Source organism: Vanellus vanellus (assembly GCF_965231255.1).
Source record: "Vanellus vanellus genome assembly, chromosome: 3".
Lineage (NCBI taxonomy): Eukaryota > Metazoa > Chordata > Aves > Charadriiformes > Charadriidae > Vanellus > Vanellus vanellus.
This window is the reverse complement of record NC_138907.1, coordinates 61,471,855-61,496,252: the sequence shown is the minus strand read 5'-3', so window position 1 is coordinate 61,496,252 and position 24,398 is coordinate 61,471,855. Positions and strand designations below refer to the sequence as shown.

Below are 24,398 nucleotides of genomic sequence, written 5' to 3'. Positions count from 1 at the left end.
TCATTACAATCCATCTGCAACCTCCAAGAGACCCAAAATGCCTCTGTAATCTTTTGTTCCAAGCAAAAGTAAAAATCCAATGCGACAGGTTTCCAAACGAGGACATTGTGAGTGTCACCACAGTGGTAAGAAACTTTTCACACCCCACCCCACCCCCCAACAGACGGGAAAGCAGAGAATACTTTTCAGAACTACAGAATTTCAAGATCACAGATTTTATAGTAAACGTGTGCTTGCTTTGCCTGCTTATTTACTTGCTTTGTGGGAAAAGGAATGTTAGATTTGTAAAAACAAGTGAGTCATGAACAAGTCAAAATATTTCCAGTAAAACTTACTTTTGTCTGAATATGCTGAGTTAACCGAAACCAAAACGTTTTGCAGAAATGTATCAGTTTCACTGCCTTTGTGATGAATCAGTGCTACAGGCTGTGTTACACTTCACTGAAATTGTTGTTTTCATCCTCCTTCATTTGGGATATAACAGCCTCCCCTCCAACTGTGACACAATTTTTCTTACTTTCATTGGCACCTACCACCGAGGACCAACCACTGAGCAATCTCTTTCCAGTGCTTGGCACCATCAGAACGAGGAAGGGGTATTTGGCTGCCAGGTTTACAAGAAGCAAATGATGCATCCACTCGGATACCTTGTGCTAGTTTTCAAATTTCTCTTCCACCAAAAGAGGGAGGAGTGGTTTTATCATAGTGCATTTGGATTCATTCTGAGCAACCTGATCTAGCTGAAGATGTCCCTGCTTATTGCAGGGGGGTTGGACTAGATGACCTTTAAAGGTCCATTCCAACCCAAACTATTTTATGATTCTGGCCAGCAGCCCATGTCTTTTCTCGGATAAGCCCCGAGAAAACAAAAAGGTAGTGTTTCAACAGGTAAATCACCTGATTTCAGCAGGCAAATCACCTGCTGCTGTTTCACTGTGAGAGGTATTAAGTCACTTGTTTAATTAATATGGGTGATTGCTGAGATACCTAAGTGCAGTTGAAGCAGAAAAGTGTTACGTTACTTCTTCTTAGCTTGTCTTAATCGCTTAAAAAGGTTTTAATGCCTTTTACTCACTCAGTCATGCACGTCAGCCATGACTCCCACCAAGAGACAAGAAAAAATCAGAAACCAGAAGGCATCATGGACCATATCCATAGAGTCTTTTTGCTTCTAGAACATTACAAAGGTTGCATCTCTGCATGGAAAGTTGAGATGGTTGCTAAGACTAAACAAAAATTGAATTAAAATAGAACTTCTTAGGTTGACAAAATGGATCTCTGGGTTTTTTGCACTGTTCTTCCAAGAGTTTCTCTTTTGTTTCTTCAATCCAACCTCAGTTATGTTTTTAGTAACTACTTTCCTTTAGCTAATACTTTCCAGTATTTCGTTATCTTTCCTTTGCCTTTCACTTACCACCTCCTTCCAGATCCCTGTTCACCATCACTGCTTCCCTTCCTTTCATACTCTTCTTGGTTCTCTGCACGCTGCATCTGTGGTAATGACTCTGGAGATAATTCCACCTGACAAAGAAGGAACATCCACCTCTCTGGGGACAAAATAAACTTTGAACTAGCTTATCTATGCCTTTAACATGTGCTTCCCTGGTCCTTGCGCTGTTTATTATTGCAGGACAATATAATGATTAGATACTTGGTGTCTTCTTTGGGCATCAATCTGTCAAGGCACTGGCAAAACAGAACTTTAATGCTTCATAAATGACTTGTTTATTGCTCAGCCTTGCAACGCTTTTAATTGTAATCTTTAAAAAAAGCCATATACGTTACTTATTTCTGCAGGATGGGACAAACCAACGCTGCTGACCACATTATACAGCTGCAGTGATGGAAATAACATTCTAGCTGAAGTAAACTGACAAAATTGCTGTGACAGGTTATGGGCAAAAAGCATGTCAGACTTTTGCCATTGCAGTTCTCTCTGAAAGACATACGTGACACTCTTGCAGAAGACATCCTTGCTTATCCTCAAGAGTGCCTCAACACCATTCATAGCAACAGGAACCTGGAAACAAGAGACTGTGTGGAGGAGCAAAGTATAATATTGCTCACCGCACTGCATTTGCTTGCTACTGTATATGCTAGCACAGGTTTGATACTGCTACTCTAGCTTCTTCCTAAGTGCAATTCTATTACATGCCCTGAAGAACAGCAAAGCACACCTACACTGACTTTGTTACCTGTGCCATGGCACAAGACTTGGAGCAAAAGCTGTGCCCTGTCTTTGTCTGCTTTAGGTATCAGATGGACTGCACAGGGGCACAGTGGCTGTCTCTCTGTGTCTCTACAATACAGGACTCTTTAGCCGACCTACACCATGCCCGTGACCATGCCCAATGCACAGTTGACCACACTGGTGGCACCACCCTATGCACTCTACCAGCTGCGATTCTGTGTTTGCTGCAAATGCATTTCTTGCTACAGTTTGTCAGACGATTGTTTGAGAGGTGATGGCATCAGAAGGTTGACAAGGTGACAGTGCCTCCCAACAGGATGAATGCAGCAAACTTCCTAATCTGCGGATGAATCTTGCCATTCTGCAGTGACTAGTGCTCCCAAACTGGCAGCACACAACTTTCCCCAGCATGGTTAGTGTTGCTGTGAAGATGAAGTGTGGTGCCATCTGCCCAATAAAGGTGGTGGACCATTCCACACAGCATGTCTGGGTCATGCAGGTCATCTGCAACACCCCTCAGCGCACAGAGTTGATACTTAGCACTGCAACAGCTCCATGTGCAACACGCAGGTCTGGGCAGCCCCCAGCAGAACTACCTTAACCATAAGCACAAGTTTCCTTGTCAGGAGCCCCACCGCCCCACGTAAGACAAAAAGGTACTATCACACTAGACATCCAGGAGATGACCACTCTCCTATTGTATCCCCCCACACAAAAGAGACAACTCCCCTGCTCCTCCCCAAGATACACATAAACCAGGCAATGAAGAAGCATCCTCCTAGGATAGACCCATTTCCACCTCCCTCAGAGCAGGGGAGGAGGAGACAGAAGAAAACAGTTGGGACAGCGAATCCATCCACATTACACAGAAGACTGGCTGCCAGCAGTTGGACTGGGATGAACGTCAGCACTTACCTTCTGACCCCTGTGGGTCAGCCACAGGTGGGAGGTCTCCCTCCCCAGCACTTAATTGTTGCAGAGTCAGGACTAGATGCCACTCACAGCAGACTGTGGTGATAGTCCTGAGATACCCCCTACATCTTCTTTTATAGTCCAATAGCAACAACTAAGTTAAGAATAACAAGATGAAAGGCACACGGTTCTTCAGCACAGCTACTTCTTCAGACTCTTCACTGATACAGAGAAGAACTAGAGTTTTCATTTATATTTTTCTAATATCTTCAAGGATTTATTAGCAACTCAAAGAACCAAATCTTTCTACACTTGAAACCTGAGGCTCTCCAGAGGAAAAAATTACAACAAACAAGGATGTTGAGCTACCAACCCAGCATGACTGATCTTACTTTAAAGCCTTTTATGATCCACCACAAGGACCAGAAATACACACTTTTCTGCATTTTATTCCCACTGCAGTTTTTCAGTGGTTTAATCAAGGGAATATACAGCAACAGTATGTTCAGGGATGTCCTTTGAAAAATCATGGAAGTTGAATGGGAGAAAACACTGGGAGGTAATCAATGTGATCAAATTACCTCTCTGATTCATTAGAACTATAAATCAATGCCTTATGATACAATCCCTATTGTAGCATCATTCCAGCTTGGAATTATGAGTAGTTAACGCTATTTGGAAAGCTTAAATTTTGCTATCTCAATTTCTTTGTAAAACAGCTTCTCCTAAAATAGTGCTCTAGGTGCAGGAAGGAGAAAGATAAAAGCAAATCTAACTCTGTCCTCCAAGACAGAATTAGTTTATGAAGGCATCCTTGATCCTCATTTAGCACCGCAACTCTCACCATTTTACAGAAGATCAATCAGTACAGGCAGAAAAAAAAACAAGAAAAGAGAGGAAATATGAGAAGCATACAGACAAAGACCACTGGAAAGAACTGTCACTTCTACATAGTCATGTCAGAGACATCTGGAACATGAAACACTGTTTTGACAGCAAATTCCAAATAGCCCATATTCAGAAGAATGCATGGAAGAAAGAGGTAAGTCAGCAAAAAAGCAAAGCTAGAAGCAAAATAGTTCTTTGACTACCGTCAGAATATGTGTGGAATTAAATTTTATGATCAACTTTCAAGATTTTCCCATACAGAATTCAAGTAGACTGACCTTCTTTCTGTCCTATCTCTTGTTATTTCCTGCTAATTATCATAAAATAGCAGTATCCTTGGCATCATTTAAAGAGATTTCCTACTTCTTTCCACACATGCAAGAAAAGAACAGTTTCTCCTGGGTTTAATGACAATGAAATGATGTGGCCAGTTGTATGGTGGCATGTGTTTAAGTAGAAGTGTGTGACTGCTGTTCCCATGGCATTTGGAGCAGTCTCGTTCGCTTCATGCTTATCTTTGAAAGCAGGGACATCTTAAAATAAAAACTCAGTGAGCCAGTATGGAACTAGCTGGCAACGTGTACTTTAAATATGTTCTGGTTCTGCAAACATCTTGTGAGCCAGACGGCTCTAACTGAAGAGGACTATTTAGGTTCATAAAGTTAGGTGTAATGTCGAGTGCTCAAACACATGAAACTTATATCAAACACCAGCACACACTGTCTTAAGTACAGTGTGTGTATTCACTTATGGGTGGGGTGGTAGTTGATGTTTTTGGTTTTTAATCACGAGCCAAGTAGTTAGGAGTTTGAGGGAAAGGGACAGCAGCTCAGGTCCCAGCTCCTGCAACACACTGTAGGATAAATGTGTGTGAATGGTCTGGGGGGGGAATTATTTTATACTGTTTCCCTTCCACCGAGTCCTGGCAGAAGGGCAGGCAGGGAGAGAAGAAATGCATGTGCTCACAGAGCTTCACAACAAGGAGCTTCTCCCTGCAGAGCAGATTACGGAATTGAAAGGAAGTAGGAGTTATTGTCTTTAGTTAGAGAGCATGAATCTGTGACCTCCTGGCTTACGTATCTGCAAAATTAATGCAAAACAAGTGTCCACGTTAAAAGAAAGTCTACATGCAACCAATGCCCTCAAAATGGCTTAACTCTTCATTTTTATCTTAAAAAATTAGCAATTTTAAATAAACTTGAAGATACCAATCTAAGGCTTCAACCTGGTTAACCTTGGAGAACTAACGACATGATATAAATGCACCTTCTGCCTTTATGAAATATTTACTTATTTTGTTGTGTTTATGTGTTTTCTTGTATCCAACTCTCCAAACCTCCCACTACTGTTCTCACTGTGATGCGCAGGTAGAGAGAAATGGATACAGTCCTTCTGATCTTATTTCTAGCTTTTATTCCCGCTCATCCCATCTTCCACTTCTTACACAAATAATCCTATTATCATTTCTCAGTATCTGCATGATCAGAACGATTACATCCTGTTTAAATGTCAGACATACACCTTGAGAGCACTCAACAATTCAAAACGCAGTGGCAATCAGCCTATTACACAGTTATATCACTCTGGGATCTATACCGGCTCCCATTAAGTCTGCAAATGAGATTTTGACTGCTTTGACTTACAATGCAGGGCAAGTAAGTGCACACTAAAGGTGGAAAATATACTGCACACCTAGCAGCACCACAGCAGTGAACACACACTATATCAAATAATAATCATACAATTTGTCACTGATCCTGTCACTGTATCCAGTTTAGCAGAACTACCCGTGTTTCATCCAGAGCCACCTGCCCGGCACAGCCCCATTTCATGTTGTACAGTATGGCCGCTTCCTACACACAGAGGTGGAGCGGTACTTCGCGCACTGCTTCTCCAAACCAATGACAGGGACCTAAAGGACAGACAAAGGGGAATTCCCAATGACAGCATCTTTATTTCTCCCCAGCAAAGGGTCAGAGCACAACAGAGGTGCTGCATGTGCAAGGTCAGTGCAGTACGGCAGACCTCACAAGAAAGAGAGACACTCTGGCCTTGCAGGAGAAGTTGCCAAGCCAGGACAGGACCACTTGACACTTTGTGCTGCTGCGCATGATTAGATCTCTCAGACTTAAACAGCCAGATTTTCTGCTAAGCACTGGAACAACCAAGAATCAGGTTGCACATGTTGATGTTAATTTTACAACTGCGATACTGAGATGTGACCCTCCTCCTTCCTCATTCTGTCAGAGCTGGATTTGCTCATCTGGCAATAATGCCAAGCACATCCTTCTTACCACCTCTTGGAAAGAGAATGTATGCACCATTTGTATTTATTCATGGAGACCCTTGACATCAAGGTGATGTGAATAATCCTGTATGTTGGACGAAGTGGCCACACACAAATACGTGTGTAGATATATCATGTACCCAAAAACATAGCTTGGATTTTTTCCTATACAGTCCTTTATAAATTAAAAGTATCAGCTGAGGAGAGAAGATTATGTTTAAATTCACATTTTAGAGACAGCTACTACTTTGTGCTCTTCATCAACTACTTTAAACATCTTCTACAGAAGCACTTAGCTTTACTGGCCCTCCTTTGTAAGGAGGCACATACTTGTTATGCTCAAGTCACACAGGGAAAGCAACAGCCCTCAGAGAAGAGTTTGGATGCCCCAAATTCACCTTTCTAGAAAAACTAACTGTTATTTGGCTATGGTATGCAACTTTTAATGGGGAAATAAAAAACAACTGAAAGTTAAAATTTAACAAAGTTATGTACTTAAAAAATAAATCATATAATATGGTAAATCTCTCTTCCCCACAGTAAAAAACAAAAAAAAAAGCCGTGCCTTCTGTAAGAGTCAATGACAGCTGAAGACTTGACTCAAGATCAAGCTGTCACCCTGCTGAAGAGAGATGAAAAACTGATGTAAACCCGCCGCTGTGGCTGCTTCTGTCGGGTGGGATTTCGATGCAGGCATCGCGACCCACTTGCGAGCGGCGGGCACGCGTTCGGGCCCACAGACGTTTCCTCACGCAGGAACAAACCTGCGGGACCGCGACCTGAGTGTCACGCCAGAGGGCTGCCACGGCCCTTCGAAGGCACCCTGTCCGCTGCCCCACGCTCTGCCGTGACAGCCCCGTGAGTGCTGTGGGGCTGAAAAAAAGCACGAGAGAACGATGAAAAGACGTGCCCCCGGCCTTACACCCCCGCTCCTGAGGCCCTCCTGCTCCCGGGGGCCAGCGGGGCTGGAGTGGGCCCGGGAGCCCGGCCCGGGGCTCCGGTGCGAGGCTCAGCGGAAGCACAAGCGGGAAAGTCCGCGCAGCGGCTGGGGCTTGGGAAAAGTTGAGGGGAAGAAGGGGGGAAAATAAATAAATAAAAACTCTCCTCCTGAAGGCGGACACATGTGGCGCAATTCGCTTTCCTGCGGCGGCGGGCGGCCCGCCCGGCCCGCCAGTCCCGGTACTCGGCGCTGCCGCCCGCCCGCCCGCCCGGCCCCCGCCCCTCAGCGCCCCGCTGCCCGCCCGCCGGCCTCCCTTCAGCGCTCCGCCGCCGCCGCCCCCCGGCTCAGCCCGGCAGCGCTGCGGGGCGGCGGAGCGCCCCCGGCCCGGCCCACCGCACGCCGCCCCGCTCACCTGCCGCCCCCGGCGCGGCGCAGCCCTCCTCACCTCATGGCCCAGCTCCGCGGGCGCCGCCCGCTCCCCCAGCGCCGGGCCGGGGAGCGAAGCGGCAGCGGCTCCGGCTCCTCCCGTCCCCGCGGCGGTGCCCGGCCCCGGAGAGACGCCTGGCGGCAGCGGGCGGGGCGAAGGAGGGCCGGGCCGAGGGGCGGGCGGGCCGGCCGCGTCCCTTCCCCGCCCCGCCCCTCCGGACGGCCGTGTAGGGGGGGAGCGGTGGCTGGGAGCCGCCGCGGGCCGCTGAGGAGGGCCGTGCCGGGGGGAGGGCGGCGGCAGCGGCCCGGACGGGGTGCAGCTCGGCCGCGGGTTTGGACTGTCACGGCGCTGCCGGGAAACTCGTTAAAAACGACGTGTGAGTGTCTCGGCCCGCGGCTTTCCCACCGCCGGCATTGCCACCGCTGTGGCCGCACGGAGTTGTCCGTGCTTGTAAGGGTCCAGGCAACACCCCCTCACCTGCACTGGTGGTAATTAACGACTGCCAAGGAAGGCACCTCACAGCATTAAGAATTTCCTGAACAGATACCGATTTTGCTGCTGCTTCTTGGGGGTTTGTTGCAGACTTGCACCCTGGAAGGCTGAGGGCGCTGGCACGTCCCCTGGAACAACTCGTGGCTGTTTCTTCTTATCCTGTCATCCTTGTGGAGATCATAGAATCATGCAATGGTTTAGGTTGGAAGGGACCTTAAAGATCATTTTGTTCCAACCCCCTGCCATAGGCAGGGACACCTCCCACTAGACCATGTTGCTCAAAGCCCCGTCCAACCTGCCCTTGAACACCTCCAGGGATGGGGCATCCACAACTTCCCTGGGCAATCTGTTTCAGCATCTCGCCACTCTCACAGTAAAGAATTTATTTCTAATATCTGTTCTAAATCTCCCCTCTTCCAGTTTGAAGCCATTACCCCTTGTCCTATCACTACATGCTCTTGTAAAAAGTCCCTCTCCATCTTTCTTGTAGGCGCCTTTCAGATACTGGAAAGCTACTATAAGCTCTCCCCGGAGTCTTCTCTTCTCCAGGCTGAACAACCCCAGCTCTCTCAGCCTGTCTTCATAGGAGAGGTGCTTCAGCCTTCTGGTCATCTTTGTGGTCCTCCTCTGGACCTGCTCCAACAGGCCCATGTCCTTCTTACATTGGGGGCTCCAGAGCTGGACACAATATTCCAGGTGGGGTCTCATGAGAGTAGAGGGGTAGAATCACCTCCCTTGACCTGCTGGCCACGCTTCTTTTGATGCAACCCAGGAGGATGTGATTGGCCTTCTGGGCCGCGAGCACACATTGCCAGGTTATGTTGAGCTTCTCATCAACCAACACCCCCAAGTCCTCCTCAGGGCTGCTCTCAAGCTTGTATTTGTGCATGGGATTGCCCTGGTCCACAATGCTTCCACCTTCTCCATAACCACCATTTCAGTGCTGGAAAACCGTAACCAGATCCAGTTGAGCCTTCTCTTCTCCAGGCTGAACACACCCAGTTCCTTCAGTCTTGCTTCCTATGGCAAGTTTGCCTCATTTAACCATCTCTGTGGCTCTCTACGGCACCCTCTCCAATTTTTCAGTGCCTCTCTTGAGCTGGGAAAGGCCACAGCTGGCCTCAGTCCTTCAGGTGTGGACCAACAAATGCCAAATAGGGTGAAATGCCATCCATTGGTCTGTTGCCTATGCTCTTGCTGACACAACCTGGGACATGGGTTGCCTTCACACCTGCAAGGGGCATTGCTGCCCAGCTGCTCAGCTTGAAGGCCACCAGGAACCCCAAACCCATTTCAGCAGTGCTAGACCCCAGCCAGTCAAAATCCAGCCTAATCTAGGGCCCTGCTTTTAGAGGAGGTTGGACCAGGTGACCAGGGATCCAGAGATCCCTTCCAGCCTAGCTGGAACTTTCAGTGGTCCTGTGATTCAGCATGCTGTGTTTTGGGGAACTGTAGATAACTCTGTTTGAAACAAATGTATTTGATTGATTAATTACCATTAATTAAAATGGTAATGGTTGGCCTGCTGGTATTTGCCCATTAAATAATCTTTTAGACATAGCCTGTAATCCATCATACGTATGAGTACTTTCTGACATGATCATCTTAAAAAAAGCTATGTTTAAAGTAGATATAATTCCAGTTGCCAAAGCATGATTGAATCATAATTCCTATCGAGTCAAATTTCACTGTTAGGTCATTTTTAACAGTATATATTATCTCAGCAGTGGCTGCAAGATCCAGATAGGACTCTGATAGATAAAAATAATCTTTCTAGGGCAGTTTCAAGCATTATTGCATCAGCCTCTCAGCCAGACTTTTTGCCAGAAATGATGAACCCCATGGCAGTCAGCAGTATGGGATATGCCACTACCACAGCTGCTACGGTTGCCTGTCAAGTTTATGAACTTAAACTGCCAGTGACAATATATGTATGCTAATATTATCATATGTTAATAACCAAGGCCTGGGCAATTTGGGAGGGCCAAATGTTTGTGGTGGGGGCTGAGGAGGAGGAGTTAGGCAACATAAGGTGGTTTATAACTAGAATAATACTGCAATAAAACAGCATCACAGCTAGACCACTGAAATGTACTCGAGGCCATGTCTAGCTTCTAGTTTGTACCAGTAAAGCGGTGAGTTATTTTGCTACAACAAAGGCTGTCCTACTGGTCTAAATGTGCTTTCTGCAGGAGGGCAGGAATCATCATGGCTTTGTGAAGACCACAGAGCTGTTGCTGTATACTGCTGTTGTGAAAAGTAATACAGCTTCTGTGGATTCCCAAGGCTGTAGCCATTAAAGATGGATAAGGTGAGGTTCATGTTTAACACATGCATATAAGCCAGACAGCAAATACTTTCATAGGTGCATTCTTTTTATTCATTCTCTCTGCATGTCTTTGAAACCCATGATTTCTGCCAGCAGCAAACGAGCCATGAATTTTACTCTCAACAAAATGCTGCCAGTCTGTCAGTGTGCAATGGAGAAACGTGGAGAGTCCAGTTCAGTCCATCACTATCAAGAGGATTCCCAAACCGAATCAGGGCCAGGCAGTAAGTCTCAATGCCTTTCCCACTTCTCAAGTGGGTGTTGAAGTAAACATGGAGCTAAACTGCTGAGCTGGCTGTTGGAGTAATGCTTTGGCTCTTTGCAGAGAAATCAATATATGGAAAACATGTGGATGCAGTCATATGGTAACCAGCTGCTTTTGATAAAAACATACAAAGATAGTAACCCTCACTGCACACACACACCACTGTTTGAGGCTTTTACTGACAGGTACCCAGCCTAGGCATGACTAGAAGAGGTACCAGCTCAACTCCTCCATGATACAAGTAGTCCTTTGGACACAGTTCAATGCCAAAATGAACTTTGTGACCAGTTACTTATGTTTCTGGGAGAAAACACCCAGCAGCCTGCATCCTGGGTCCAGCACACAGATGTGTTAAGAGTTGCTTATCAAGTTGCTTATCATCTGAAAAGTTGATTGAATATAGGCAGCAAAATGTATTTTTCCTCCAATCTCATTCAAAGGACAGGCTGAAACAGTTCTGCTGAAGTTTTTGAAACGGTTCAGCCCAGGGCTGAGCAGTGACATGGAAACCCTCAGCAGCTGCAATTAGAAAGCCTTGAAACCCACGAGGGTCAGAGAAGTTGTGGATGCCCCATCATTGGAAGTGTTCAGGGTCAGGCTGGACAGGGCTTTGAGCAACCTGATCTAGTGAAAGATGTCCCTGTCCATGGCAGGGGGATTAGACTAGATGATCTTTAGAAATCCCTTCCAACCCAAACCATTCTATGATTCTATGATCTTAGTGTGGACTATGTTGGGTGACCCTACGTGTTAACTTCTCATGTTACGAGAAGGTTCTGCAAAAGGTCGATGCCTTTGGGGTTTATCAGAGAAGGGAAGTCCAGACAGGTACCACTGGTGCAGGGTGTGAAACAGGTGACATCAGTGTCTTTCTACATGTCTCCGCAGTCAGATTCCTGTGGCCTGTCCTGCCCTCTAGTGTCTGCAGCACAGTCTCCCTCTGTCCCGTCTCTGCTCCTCATTGCACTCACACACACTGGAGGGATGCTGCTGTGGTTCTGAGCAGGGAGTGGAGCTACAGACCCCCGGGCCTTCCCCATGCCACTGTGGGTGCAGAGCTGGCCACCCCACAGCCTTACCCGCCTTCTGGGAACACAGACCAGAGAAAAAGGATTTGGAGGGGAAGGGCATCAGGAAGGGGCCCTGTGGGGAAGTGGTGTGAGGAATGTGGTGCTCGCCCCCAGGCTCGGCTAGCTTCCTCTAGCCACCTGCATGCCAGCCCCCAAGCCACCCTTCCAGCAGCAAGGCCTGTGCCACACGGCCTGCGTGTCTGCTGGCATCACCCCAGACAGGTGACAGCTATGCCATTACCCCATATCCCTCTTCCCCTCCTCACTGTTGCTCATGGTTTTCCACTTCTCCAGTGACCAACAGGATGCAAGGGATCCCCTTCTCTGCCAACCTGCCCATGTCTGGGGCTGAATTCAAGTACAGGGTTATTAATTAAAAATTGCCAATGTAGTATAAAGCTTCTTGGCTCTATGGCCCCATAAAAACATAACCTGTTACAGCAAGCTTTACCACAATATACAATGCTTGAGGTGTATCTATACATTCTAATGAAGTAAAAATGCAGGGCATACAATTAATTTTTTTTATAATAACTTAAGAATACATAATAATGCCACAACCTATTTCATAGAATAATTCAACACTTCAAGTAAATTTTCTAGCAACCAAACACAAAGCAGGAGTGACAAAAATGAAAATATTCCAGGTGATCACCTTCCTCTTGTAATGTTCCAAAACAAAATATTTGAGTCAGTTTTTGCTTGAATCTTTTCAGGAATAATGCATGGCAATCCCCTAGGTTATGCTAAGTCTCCTGTAAATACATGACAAAACAATCATTCAGTAATGAGGAATCCTTAGAACTGACATACAGTGTCCCAAAAATGAGCGGAAACATTTACAATTCTCATGAATCATGTCACAAAGCCTATTTATTTCTCTAGATAAAATTAACCTGAAGTTATTTACCCGATTTACCTGAAGTCATGACAGGAGTCTCCATCATCATGGGAAAAAAAAAAAAATGCAAAATCTTGCTACTGCTGAAATTGAGGTAAACCTCCCACTGACTTCAATGCCTACACCAGAGTTTCATTTCAAGCCTTCAATTCCAGTCATATGCATAAAAATAAATTCTTCTTAGAAACTTGTAGATAGATGTAGTGAGCACCGATTATCTTAATTTCATACATGTAACACATTTTGCTGGATGCTTTGAGGAAGCAATCAAAAATGAAAAAAAAAAAAGCACACTGTCGAAATACTGTCAACTTAGCAAACAGAGGAGGAGTTTACAGGGGAATATTCCAGCTTTGAAAAGCATCCATGGTTGTGTCTGTCTACAATCTGTACTATGTGGCTCCAGACACTCAGTTTTAACACATTCATATTACATGAAATCACTGAGTGGATTTGTTGGTGGTTACATCTCATTACTTCTGATTTTCAACTACCTACAGAGAGAGGTGAATATCTGACACCTTCCAAGGGAGCTTTTCTGTGTAAGCAACAGCTGCCCTGATTATCACTGGATGTCCCAACCCAGGATGGAGGGAAGGCAGGGTCTGCCTGTGAAGCCACACGTGCAAGTGCTCCAGTGAAAAGTCTGGATATCCCTTTTGAGGGTATGAGATGTGAAGCTGGTACTTGTCTCTACAGGTGTCATTTCTGACACCCCACTCAGACTTGGATCTGGCCTGCTGGGTTAGCACACATCTCCTCCAACCTGCAGAGAAGAGGTAGCACAAAGCACTCTGGACAAGGCGAGGCTTTTTCCACAGGCACAGCTAGCAAGGAAATGATGTTGCTGCAATGGAGCACAGATGTACTTTTATGAGGGGGAATGCCCCACTTGTGGAGTTGGTCTGTGAACACAGACACGTGTGGCAGTGCAGGCACATTTTGTCAGTCATGTCTGGTACCATTTCCAGTGACTCATCAGGAAAGGACAATTACAAAGAAAACTGAGGCTGGACTTAGCACATGGCTCCAGCCCCTCACCAGTGCTCCAGAAGTCAGGAGGCCAAGGAGGATTTTGCACTGGCAGAAATTCCCAGTGGCAGATAACTCTTTGAACCTGAAGAGCTTCAGGAACAACAGCATTTGCTCTATTACCTGCTAACATGTCCATCCAAGTTTTTCAGGAGAGCCAAACATGAGTGAAAAGAAATTAATTTAAGTGCCATAGCAGTTACCTTTCAAAATAGGGAAAGTAAGGAAATTCTGTTCTGAGAACGTTATCAAAGCACTTGCAAAGGTTATTATTAGGACGGTCTCAATGTCATTCTCATGATCTTCTAGCATGGGGTGGGGGACAGCATTACTTTTCAACTGTAAACATCCCAGGCTTTTGATGGATTGGATTTTGTAGAAGGGGATAGAATTTCACTGCCATTCATTGTACTAGTAACCTCTGTCTTGATTCTAACAGCCTGAAATCAGCAATGTCAACATATGAAAAACATGCTTTAATGCTCTGCTGTTGCTTAGGTTCATCCTTCAGCATGGCTAAGGCAGAATATTTGTAAACGGATAGGAATTTGTTTCTTCTTTCAGCTAAGCCATTCATCTCCATTTACTTGATGACTTGCCTGCTTGTTAATCAGTTTCCAAATCCTCTGGTTCTGCTTGATCTGATTCTTCTAACTGGAAAGAGATGCGATGTGAAGGCTGTTCCTCAGCAACAGGTTGGTCAGTCTCTTCTTTCTCTGCGTCTGGTTGGTCAGCAGCATCTGTCTCACCAGCCAGCTGGGGTGCTGCATCTGTTGGCCTGGGCTCTTCAGCAGGTGCCTCTGTCTGATCAGACAGAGGTTTATGGCTAAACACATCTAAGCGTTTTTCAACCACTGAACAAATCAAGGCTGAAACAGAGAAAGCCACCATTAACAAACATGGAGGGGAAAAAAAACAAACTATAATTTGAGATTACTTTATGTATTACTGACCTATAACTTCTTAAACAGGAAAAAAAAAAAAACAAAATAACACTAAAAATGAAAGAATACTTGAATGAAAAAAAAAATCTCTGCTGTGGTAGCCTAATTCCAGCCAAATGAGCGGTTTACACTGAAAGCAGTGATTTGAAAGGGTGCACCTAGATTATTTTGTTCATTTCCTCACTGTCGTTCCTCACTTCCGAAGCGGGTCATCCCGCCAGGAACAAGGACTAGCCAGGCTCCACACAGCATGATGGTTTTGGCAGTGGGAAATACTGGAACTATGCAAGTCATCAAAAGATTTTCTCTTTCTGAAAAACAGCTGTAAAGCACCTATTTTTTATTATTTTGCTGTTTAGCCTTCGTAATTTTTTCTAAACATTATACCCCTTCCAAATCAAAGAACACAACAGAAAAAAATAATCAGCACTCTTGATGAGTGAATGACTTACATCATTTAAACATGAAAAATAGAGGCCAACAATTAAGGAAGATAAGATTAACACAGAAAACAGGACAATGTACAAGTACAAAGAGGAGCTTCACTGTTAATTCATGGGTTGACTTCTCTGAGAGGACAAGCATAGGTGCCTTACACCGTGGGTGCTTCCCTTGTAGTTCACAGCTCTTTTATTGGACAGTAACAAAATAAATTCTTTAAGGAGCATCTTCATTCAAATATGTTAAAAATGGATCCTTAGAGATTTTTCCTATGCTTCTGTGTAAGCGGGGGGGAAGAAGCCACAAACTATCTCAGCCAAGGCTGTGTCTGCCTCTACAAAACTTGGAGAATCCAATTTGCAGTTCCTTTTGCAGATATAATGTTTACTCAACAATGTGTGATTTGGTCTAAGTCAGGAAATACAGAGGGTATATAGCAAAACAGGGGCTGCTGATATTGCTTATTGGCCTGCTCCAGATGCTCTGTGTGTCTTAGAAGTGGTGCAAGACCACAATATCTGGTTAAAAAATTAAACAGAAAGATTTAACAGGAATACGATAGATGTTCTTATCAATAGTGTGTCCTGCAGCAACATTCTCATTGGGATGTTTATTCAGTAGTCACATACAACACTTCTTACTTAAAAGGAGAGAAAATTCTTTCCCCCCTGAAGACCTACATGAAGAAGTGATCCTTAAGTATACATACAGGCACATATATCATAGGATAAAATACCGAACAGACCAGCTGTAATTATCCAAATTGTACCCCAACAAAGAAAATTCAGGGTCCTTGTTAAACTGAAAATAAACCCAAAGGAAACAAACAGAATTGTAATTCAAACTCAAAATCACAGCAGGAGGAAAACTACAGGAATGAAAGATGTAACACGAGTATAAAAAGTGGTTTGATCTAGGACCACCATGGCGGACATGCATTCGTCATAATTTTGTGTTTCTACACAAGACAGAGTTTGGATTGTTCAGGTGTTTCAACTGCGGCCTCTGAAGACTGACCAATAAAAGAACCTGAATGCTTAGCTTGAACTACCCCAAAAGACAGCTGATATTTTAATCTATTTCAAAAGCAAGGACATGTTTATTGACTGCTGAGGAGGTAAGCCCTTGTTTTGATGAAAAGCGGTGGTCACCTGACTTCTCAGTCAACCATGGCCCATGATTATCCTTCTCCTTTCATGTAGGATGAACATATTACCCCATAGCTCAGGGAGCTTACACAAACAAGTTAGGAGACTTTCATAGTATACGCATAGCTGTAGACAGGATGAGCTTTTCTGTTCCCGCTGGCACAATCAGGCACACTACAGAGAACAGCACAGCAATGATGGCCGTGTAACACATCAGAAATAAAAGTTTGATAGCAGAGAAAACAATTGGTGTTCTTTAACCATTCTGTTTCTGCCAAATGTATTGCATGTCCCAGCCTCAACACACTTCAAACAGAATAAAGCCAGCAGAGAGGGAGTAGTGCAGCATGACTGAAACTAACATGATTTCAGCTGAAAATCAATTACCTAGATGTATGTAGTAGTAGTTTTCCAACATTAAAAATGTTTTAATATAGTTTAAAAAAAACAAAACCAAAACCAAAACCACCAAACACCACAAAAAGCCATGGGTACTTGGAGTTCTTGCTAAAAATGACACCTGCTACCTTAACTCACAATGACCCTGTAAAGTGTGATATTTGTTCTGACTAGGGAAAAACAATCAAGAACATCAGGCAGCCCAGATTACACTCCAGGATTCAGTAACTTACAGTCAAGCATTGTCCTCCCCAGAACCTTCCTCTCTAGTGTTTCTTCCACTTCTGTCATCAGCCACGGAAGGAATTCTGTCTCAATATCTGTAAGCATTTAGCAGGAAGAAAGAAAGAATAAAATGTCTTTTTATTAAGGATAAGTGATTGGATCTTGTTTTTTTTTTTTTCATTTGATTTGCTATGATCATTAAGGGACGAACACCCATGCCAAAACACACTTGCTTTGCAAGAGCCAGATTAAATCTCTCGGGTGGTGTTGGGTTTATCTCCTGCCTCTCTTACTGAGGTTCCTCACTGTTATGGATGTAGACCAGAGTCCTCTCAGCTTTCGTGATTTTCAAAGGGGGCTGGCACCCTTGAGGGGCTAGCACAGATGAGACACACAGTAATGTTCTAGTGAGATGAGAATAACTACCCTGAACAAGTCAGAAGAATAACATTTCCTGCCTTGCTTTCCAAAGACGTCTGGCTTCTGGCCTGCTGAAAGCATTTGTTCCCTCTTGTGCTCTTTGAACCCTGTGGTCCCAAAGCCTGCCCTGTTTGCAAAATACACTCAGTTTCTGCATTTACCCCATGACTCCTTCCAGAGAGAGTGTATCCATTCTCAAGCTGTGGTCTGGGCACCTGGGCATTGCCTGGGGAAGTGGGGTGCAAGAAGGTAGCCTATAAGAAATGCTGCTGATTCCAAAAGTTTAGAAGTCACCAATGTACAACTCCAAAATTATTTTCAGGGCTTAATTATAATTGACTAATTTATCTATTGCTCTGATAATCAATAAAGATTCAGAATGACATACAAATTTCTTTGCCTATCCTATCAATATACATTTACTTCAGTTTGGATCTCTCTCTCTCTCTGCTCTACCAATCCTAACCACCCATTTATTTCCTTTCAATTCAAGAGCACCTCTTCTCACTGTAACACGGTCAGCTCTTGCTTATTCTTTACTACTTGTACAGATGACCAATAATATTTGTTTTAAAAATTTTAGTTTGGAAACTATCCCTTCAGCCACATGTGTAAATGAATAAAGTCTTGTGACATTATTCTAAATCATAGGACAATAAGCTATGTTTTATGGTTGTTTTGACCTTTATAATGCTCGGTTCACATATTAAAAAAATAAAATAAAATACAAACCTCTTTCTATAGGGTCATAAAAAAATCCACTGTCACGAAGATTGTTGAAGACTGAGGGAATGAGATCAGCCAGGTAATGCTGAGCGAATGCCCGAGCTGCAATTTTCTCTGTGGTCTCTTTCTGTTTCTGCAGCATTTGCATGTGCTGGAGTTTGCGACGTTCCTGTCAAGACAATATTGCATGTACAACTTTCAGGCCTTTAGCCATTACTCCTTTGATCTAGACTTTGAAGAATGATCACAGTGTGAGAGATAAATAGCAAAGATAAGAGTACCAATATTCATGGCCTTTAACATTCACAAAAACTTCTCGTGAACAAGTGCTTCAAAGCAACCTTGTGCTTAATCAATGGAGTACTAAAAAACACAAGGACTAGAGGGAAACACGTTCCTTTGGTATACTTTTTCTGATTTTGGCAAGTCAGTAAAATAAGGACCTTGTAGCTGGCTAAATGAAACCCTTCTCTGATACCTTAATATGCATTGATGTCATGACTCTTTGCTTTATTATTGCAGATAAAGCTGATCATTGGCCTTGGAATAAGATGAAGTTAGGTCAGGATTTCCTGAACTTTTGATCTTTCCAATTTTATATCATATTTGATGTAATTAGAGGTTAAAACTCAAATTGGTCCAGGAAAACATGGAAAAAACCCCAAATATATAAGGCTGATGAATAGCGAGTAATTAAGACTTGCCCTTTCTATTTACTACATAGTACTAATACAGCTTAATACTTGGAGATCGTGAGAGGTATGCGTTCACATGCAGTAGTGCATGCATTGGGCGTGAAAGACTAGGAGGTGCCTCTCTTACTTTCAAGCTCTGTGACTATTCATTTAGCAGTTACTATAATGAAAAGGCTTGAGTAACAGCTGCACCGGGTCCAAAGGGTACTGTTGGGTTTGGCCTTTCAATCAGGTGTCCAAGTACACCAGGTCACTGGAACATGACTGCACTGCTGATGCACGAGAGCAAATGGCAGAGTGCAGCTGTATGGCACTAAAATGCTTTAAGGAATGTCAAACTTGACAATACCCTTTTGGGCACATACAGCTTGTTTCACAGCTTGTCTTTCAGTACTGGAAATGGTTTTGTCTCTTCTGATGAGCATTCAGACAGGCCTGTTTTGCTCTTAGGAAGTCCTACCTTCTCCTCTCTGTATCGCCTGTCCTGCTCTTCCAGGCGCTGCACTTCAGCAAGCTCTGCATTACGCAGCTCTGCATAGGCATGCTGATGTGCCCACAGCCGGGCCAGCTCTTCTTCCTCCATGACTTCCAGCAAAGCTTGCTCAACTGTTTTCCCAATCAACACTTCCAGGATCGGCTTGACTTCAACGTCAAAGTCAAACAGCTGAGGATGGGAGTCAGGGAAACAGAGATAAATGTCTCTTGATCATTATCGCTCTTAGCATCTTGGCAAGGAGAAAAGGAGGATGAACAAAGCCCCTGTGCTGAAGGCAGGCCTGAGAAGTGCAGGTGGGGGCCCAGAGTCAGCCAAAGGAAGAAGCATGAATGCAGCTGGGGGCTAAGGGATGAGTGGGCTGGAGTGAGACACCACACACCTTACCGCAGCCACTGTGCCAGGGAGAAGCAGAGCCCTCACCTGGACCCTATTTCTGCTCATCTCTGGGTTCCCAGCCCCTTCTCGAGCTGGACACTATTTCTACAGGGAGGCACATTTCTCCACATTGTAGTCCTTAGCTGAAAGCAGCAGAACGAGTACACATGGAGAAGCATCTTCCTTAATTTTGCACTTGACCTCACAGCAGACATTGGGGACCTTTTTTTTTTTCTTTTGCATGTTCTGTGAGGATAAGTTCCTTTCTGCTTCTGCCTCAGTTTTGCATCAGAAATGCGTTTTGTATGGGAGACACAGTTTGACAGCACTTGCAGACCTGACTTCACTTCATACCTCTCCTTCTTCTATTTGTGTGGCTGCATCTTTTCCTGTTTTGGCTGGTATGAAGAGTGGAGTGGCTGGTCTGTCCAAAAATGCATCTGTTTGACACTCTGTATCAACCTCTATTATCCGGTCACTAATCTCTTCCAAATACAGCTCTAGAAATAAAAGTACAATGACTGCTGTAAGTTGGATTCTTTTTATTTTAACTCTCAACTATTTTTGATGACTGTACAGGGTGAATTATATCCAAAGAGTGCAATCAAATGTCTTCAATAAAGTTAAAAAAAAAAAAAGACACCTCAAAAAGACACCTCAACTTAAAACATAAATCAGTTTGCTGCATAGGCCATCTGATGCCACGTTCTCTGTTATGTCTGAAATGGAATGTCACTTAGTAGGTTACAAGTCAGAGTCTGGACCATTTCAGCCCACCTTGCAGAATAAGCAATTCTTGGTAAAGTCAACGGGATAGGACAATTTCAAAAAAGGGATAATGACTGACTCTACTACGAGTAATATTGAAAACATATTCTTCTCCATTGTTTGTGGCAAACCAGAACACTGGATCTGTTGGGTTTAAAGAACAACTTCTGACCCCACCAGAAGTGGCTTTGAGGTAACCACACATCTATAACAACATGTGCTTGATTTGAATTATAACCATCTGTCTCCTGCTGCAGAGATAAATAGGCCAGCCTAGGTCTGTGGAGTACTTAACATTATCTGCACTAGTCAGTGGTAAGGATATGAGACCAAGACTTTCACACTAGATAGCTTCCTTCTGTGTCCAGCAGTATTCAAATGGTGAAAAGCTGCTGTGTGCATTGGAGGTGGTGTAGGAGGTTCAGCGGGGCTGTGGGAGAGGAAACATCCAGAGGCCAAACACCATGTCTGATTAGCATGTAACACAGCTGTTTTCCCAGTTTGTAAGTCAGTCCGATCTAAAATTATTTTCAGAGGGCACAGCAATACATTACATTCACCTCATGATTACCCCACTGCCAAAATTTGGTTTTCCTACAAATAAATTTGTTTTCCCACAAATAGGGCAGTTTAGTATTCTAAATTAGGGTGTGTCCTCCAGTTTTTAATAGTAGTTTTATTATTACATATGACTGCACTCTTAAGCAAAATTTTAAGCATATACCAAACTTCTCTGATGATACTGGAAAAGGAAGGAATAAATGAAGAAGTCTTGATTACTGTTCAAGAACATACACTGGAAACTGAAAAACAGAGCCTCTGGGAAAATGTCACTAATTAGCCAAGTTTATTAAATACAACTAAAAATAAGGGGTTATAATGGAAAGGATTACAGAACCTCTGATTCTAGAATTCTATGATTCTAACCTTAACTGTATGTGATTCTACCAACTGCATTATCAATTTACTAAGTGAATATAAATCAGCAAGGTTTTGTTTTCAGATTATTTTTTTTTAAAAAACCAGCCTTTTACCTGTCTGCACATGAATATGCTCTCTGCCTTCCACAGGCTCAGGTGTTCTTGGTTGCATTTGCTCTTTTGCACGCTTTCTAGCCAGTGCTCTTTTCTGTGCCTCCCTCTGCCTTTGAATCTCAAGGGGACTGGGTTGGGTACTCTAAGCAGGGATGAAAAAGAAAAAAACCCACAAAGCAGATTACACTTTGTACTTGGATATGATACTCATTTCTCTCTACAGGAAAGCAAAGGTGGTTGTTTGATTTTAATGCTACAAACCTAGCATTTCAGATATACTTTTCTGGGTCCTGACCCTAAATTTTCAGTCACCTTAATGAGTGTAGGGCACGAAACTAATAAGGTACACTAGCTGCTTACAGGCATGCACTAATGACATCTCACACTAAGAGCAATCAGTTGCTATTTGGAAGTGGGTATTATTTACAGAACTTTGCAAGATAAAGTATATTAAAATGTCTCATTCTTGCTGACGGAATCACGGAGTTTCAGAGTTGGAAGGGACCTCTAGAGATCATCTAGTCCAACTCCCCTGCTAAAGCAGGATGGCCTAGAGCACATTACTCAGGAATGCATCCAGGCAGGTCTTGAAAACCTCCAGAGAAGGGGACTCCACAACCTCCCTGGGCAGCCTGTGCCAGTGCTCTGTCACCCTCACCGTGAAGAAGTTTTTCCGTGTATTTGAACAGAACTTCCTGTGTTCTAACTTGTGCCCATTGCCCCTCATCCTGTCACTGCGAACCATTGAAAAGAACCTGGCTCCATCCTCCTTCAACCCACCCTTTAGATACTTGTATGCCATAATAAGGTCTCCCCTCAGCCTTCTCTTCTCCAGGCTAAAGAGTCCCAGCTCTCTCAGCCTTTCCTCATAAGGGAGATGCTCCAATCCCTTAATCATCTTAGCTGCTCTTTGCTGGACTCGCTCCAGCAGTTCCCTGTCCCTCTTGAACTGGGGAGCCCAAAACTGGACACAGTATTCCAGTTGTGGCCTCACCAGTGCAGAGTAGAGGGAGAGAATGACCTCCCTCGACCTACTGGCCACACTCTTCCCTATGCAGCCCAGGATTCCATTGGCCTTTTTGGCAACAAGGGCACATTGCTGGGCCATGGATAATTTACTGTCTACCACAACCCCCAGATCCTTCTCCTCAGAGCTACTTCCCAGCAGGTCCGCCCCTAACCTATACTGGTGCTTTACATTCTTCCTCCCCAGGTGCAGGACGTTGCACTTGACAAGTGAGAGTTTCTAGGTAAAGAAGGTCAAGTGGACTTAAATCTAGTTATATTATCAACAGAATTGTTTGCTAGATAAAAATTGTAGGTTCTTTATTGCTGATGAAGCAAAAGAAACTTGTACTAACTTTTATATTCAGTACTGTGTTATTGAATTGAAATGAACACCACTTTCGAACTTCTGAAACAGAACATGAGTGAAATTCACTCTAAGAAACAGCTACTGAACAACACAAAGTTATTACCACAAAGTAGCTTTCAAAAATACAGACGGCTTTAAACTCTTACATGATCAAAGTATCTACATAGAAATAGTCTCTGAAAATAAAATATCACTAAAACATTTACTACTGTATCAGGATAAATAAAATACTTTTGCCTCCACACAAGCAGCTGGACCATCTAGCTCTGCTTGTTTAGAAGGGTAAGCCAAAGTCTACTGCAAGAATTCATTTCCCAAGAGCTGCTGTTCTCACTTACACCACTTGTGGATGCATACAGTAACAGATGATGCAGTGTCAGTCATCAAGACACTAAAGAAATGGGGGGGGGAATCAAGTACCTAATGGGAAAAAAAAATAATCCGAACTACAGAAGTTCATGAGAAGCCAAGTACTTTGAAGAAAGACTGAAACCAGTCTCGTGCTAGTTTAACTGGAGAGCTTGTGACTGTGTGAGATACTTTAAGTAAAATTACAACCTCAGTGGTTAAAATTATTAATGAGGAACAGTTTTCCTGCCCTACCTATTACTTTTCAAAGCTGGAGTATGATCTACATAAAAAACATACCACAGGTATGACTTGAAGGGCGTAAGTGTTGCCGCGCACCACTCTCCTGTCATACATGAGGTTTGCGTAGCGAACAGGTTCCTTCTCTCTGCAACATCAAGCACAGATAGCGGTGGTTACAGCGCTGCAACTTGTACGCTAACACCTCAAACGAGCCAGAACGCCATTGAAAGGCCAGAGGTGCAAGCTCCCCCGAAGGATTCCCCTCCCACGGGAAGGGCGGCGAGGGAGAAGGAGCGAAGAAGGGCAGGAGGGGGCAGCGGTGCCCGGTCGGGGCGCGCAGGCCGCGGAGCTGGATGGCGCGACCCGCCGGACACCACCACTCACGGCTCGACGGCGCCCGGCGGCGGTCGGTACTTCGGGCGGGCGGGCAGGGCTCGGGGCCGGCTGCAGTAGCTGTAGGGGACGGCGGGGGCTGCCGCCGCGGCCACCTGCGGCTGGCGGGCGGGCAGCATGGTGGGGTCCGGTCGGGGCGCGGCGCGGCGCGGCCGGGCGGGTCGGTGAGGGAGCTGTAACGGCCGCCGACACCGCGGCAACCGTCACCATGGCAACGCGCTCGAGCGGGGGGGGGTATGGGGTGGGCGGCGCATGCGCGGGGCGGGAGGTTGGCGGTGGCCGTGAGGCGGTTACGGCGTTGCCGGACGGCGGTTGGTCCTCGTCCCGCTCCCTCTCCTGCAGGTCGTCCTGGCAGGAAAGGGCTGAAGCCTGAGCGAGATTTCAGGAGGACGCGCCGGCTCTCCAGGCACTGCGGTGCTTAGCGGGAAACAGTCACTTTTACCGCTAAGGGGTTTGCGCTTGGCGGCGCTGAGTGGACCCTCCGGGGCAGAGGTAATGAGGGAGTTTAACCGCCAGGTGTCAGCGTCCTTCTTCCGCTCCTGCACTGCTCAGGGACGGGGAGGTTTCCAGTTAACCTGACGGTGGCTTAACCCGATCTGCAGTGCCGTTGAGGATGCAAAAATCGGCTGGGAGG

The 24,398-nt window shown here is 44.9% G+C and overlaps 1 protein-coding gene and 1 long non-coding RNA gene across 2 annotated transcripts in view; both read right to left on the bottom strand.

Annotated features, from left to right (window-relative positions):
- The window catches only part of LOC309670426, a 35,849-nt gene extending 28,086 nt beyond the window's left edge, over nucleotides 1-7,763 (bottom strand). Inside the window, exon 1 of the long non-coding RNA XR_014269007.1 lies at nucleotides 7,664-7,763. This is a non-coding gene — a long non-coding RNA (uncharacterized lncRNA). The remainder of the gene's footprint in view (nucleotides 1-7,663) is intronic.
- A 6,577-nt stretch (nucleotides 7,764-14,340) lies between these two features.
- Nucleotides 14,341-23,883, bottom strand: RSPH3 (radial spoke head 3; the record flags this gene model as incomplete). The annotated part of the gene is made up of 8 exons (XM_082481791.1): nucleotides 14,341-14,603; nucleotides 16,900-16,986; nucleotides 18,044-18,206; nucleotides 19,193-19,396; nucleotides 19,958-20,103; nucleotides 21,406-21,547; nucleotides 23,429-23,516; nucleotides 23,756-23,883. 8 exons carry the CDS (start codon nucleotides 23,881-23,883, stop codon nucleotides 14,341-14,343), a joined length of 1,221 nt encoding a protein of 406 aa, XP_082337917.1.
- Nucleotides 23,884-24,398: the final 515 nt, after the last annotated feature.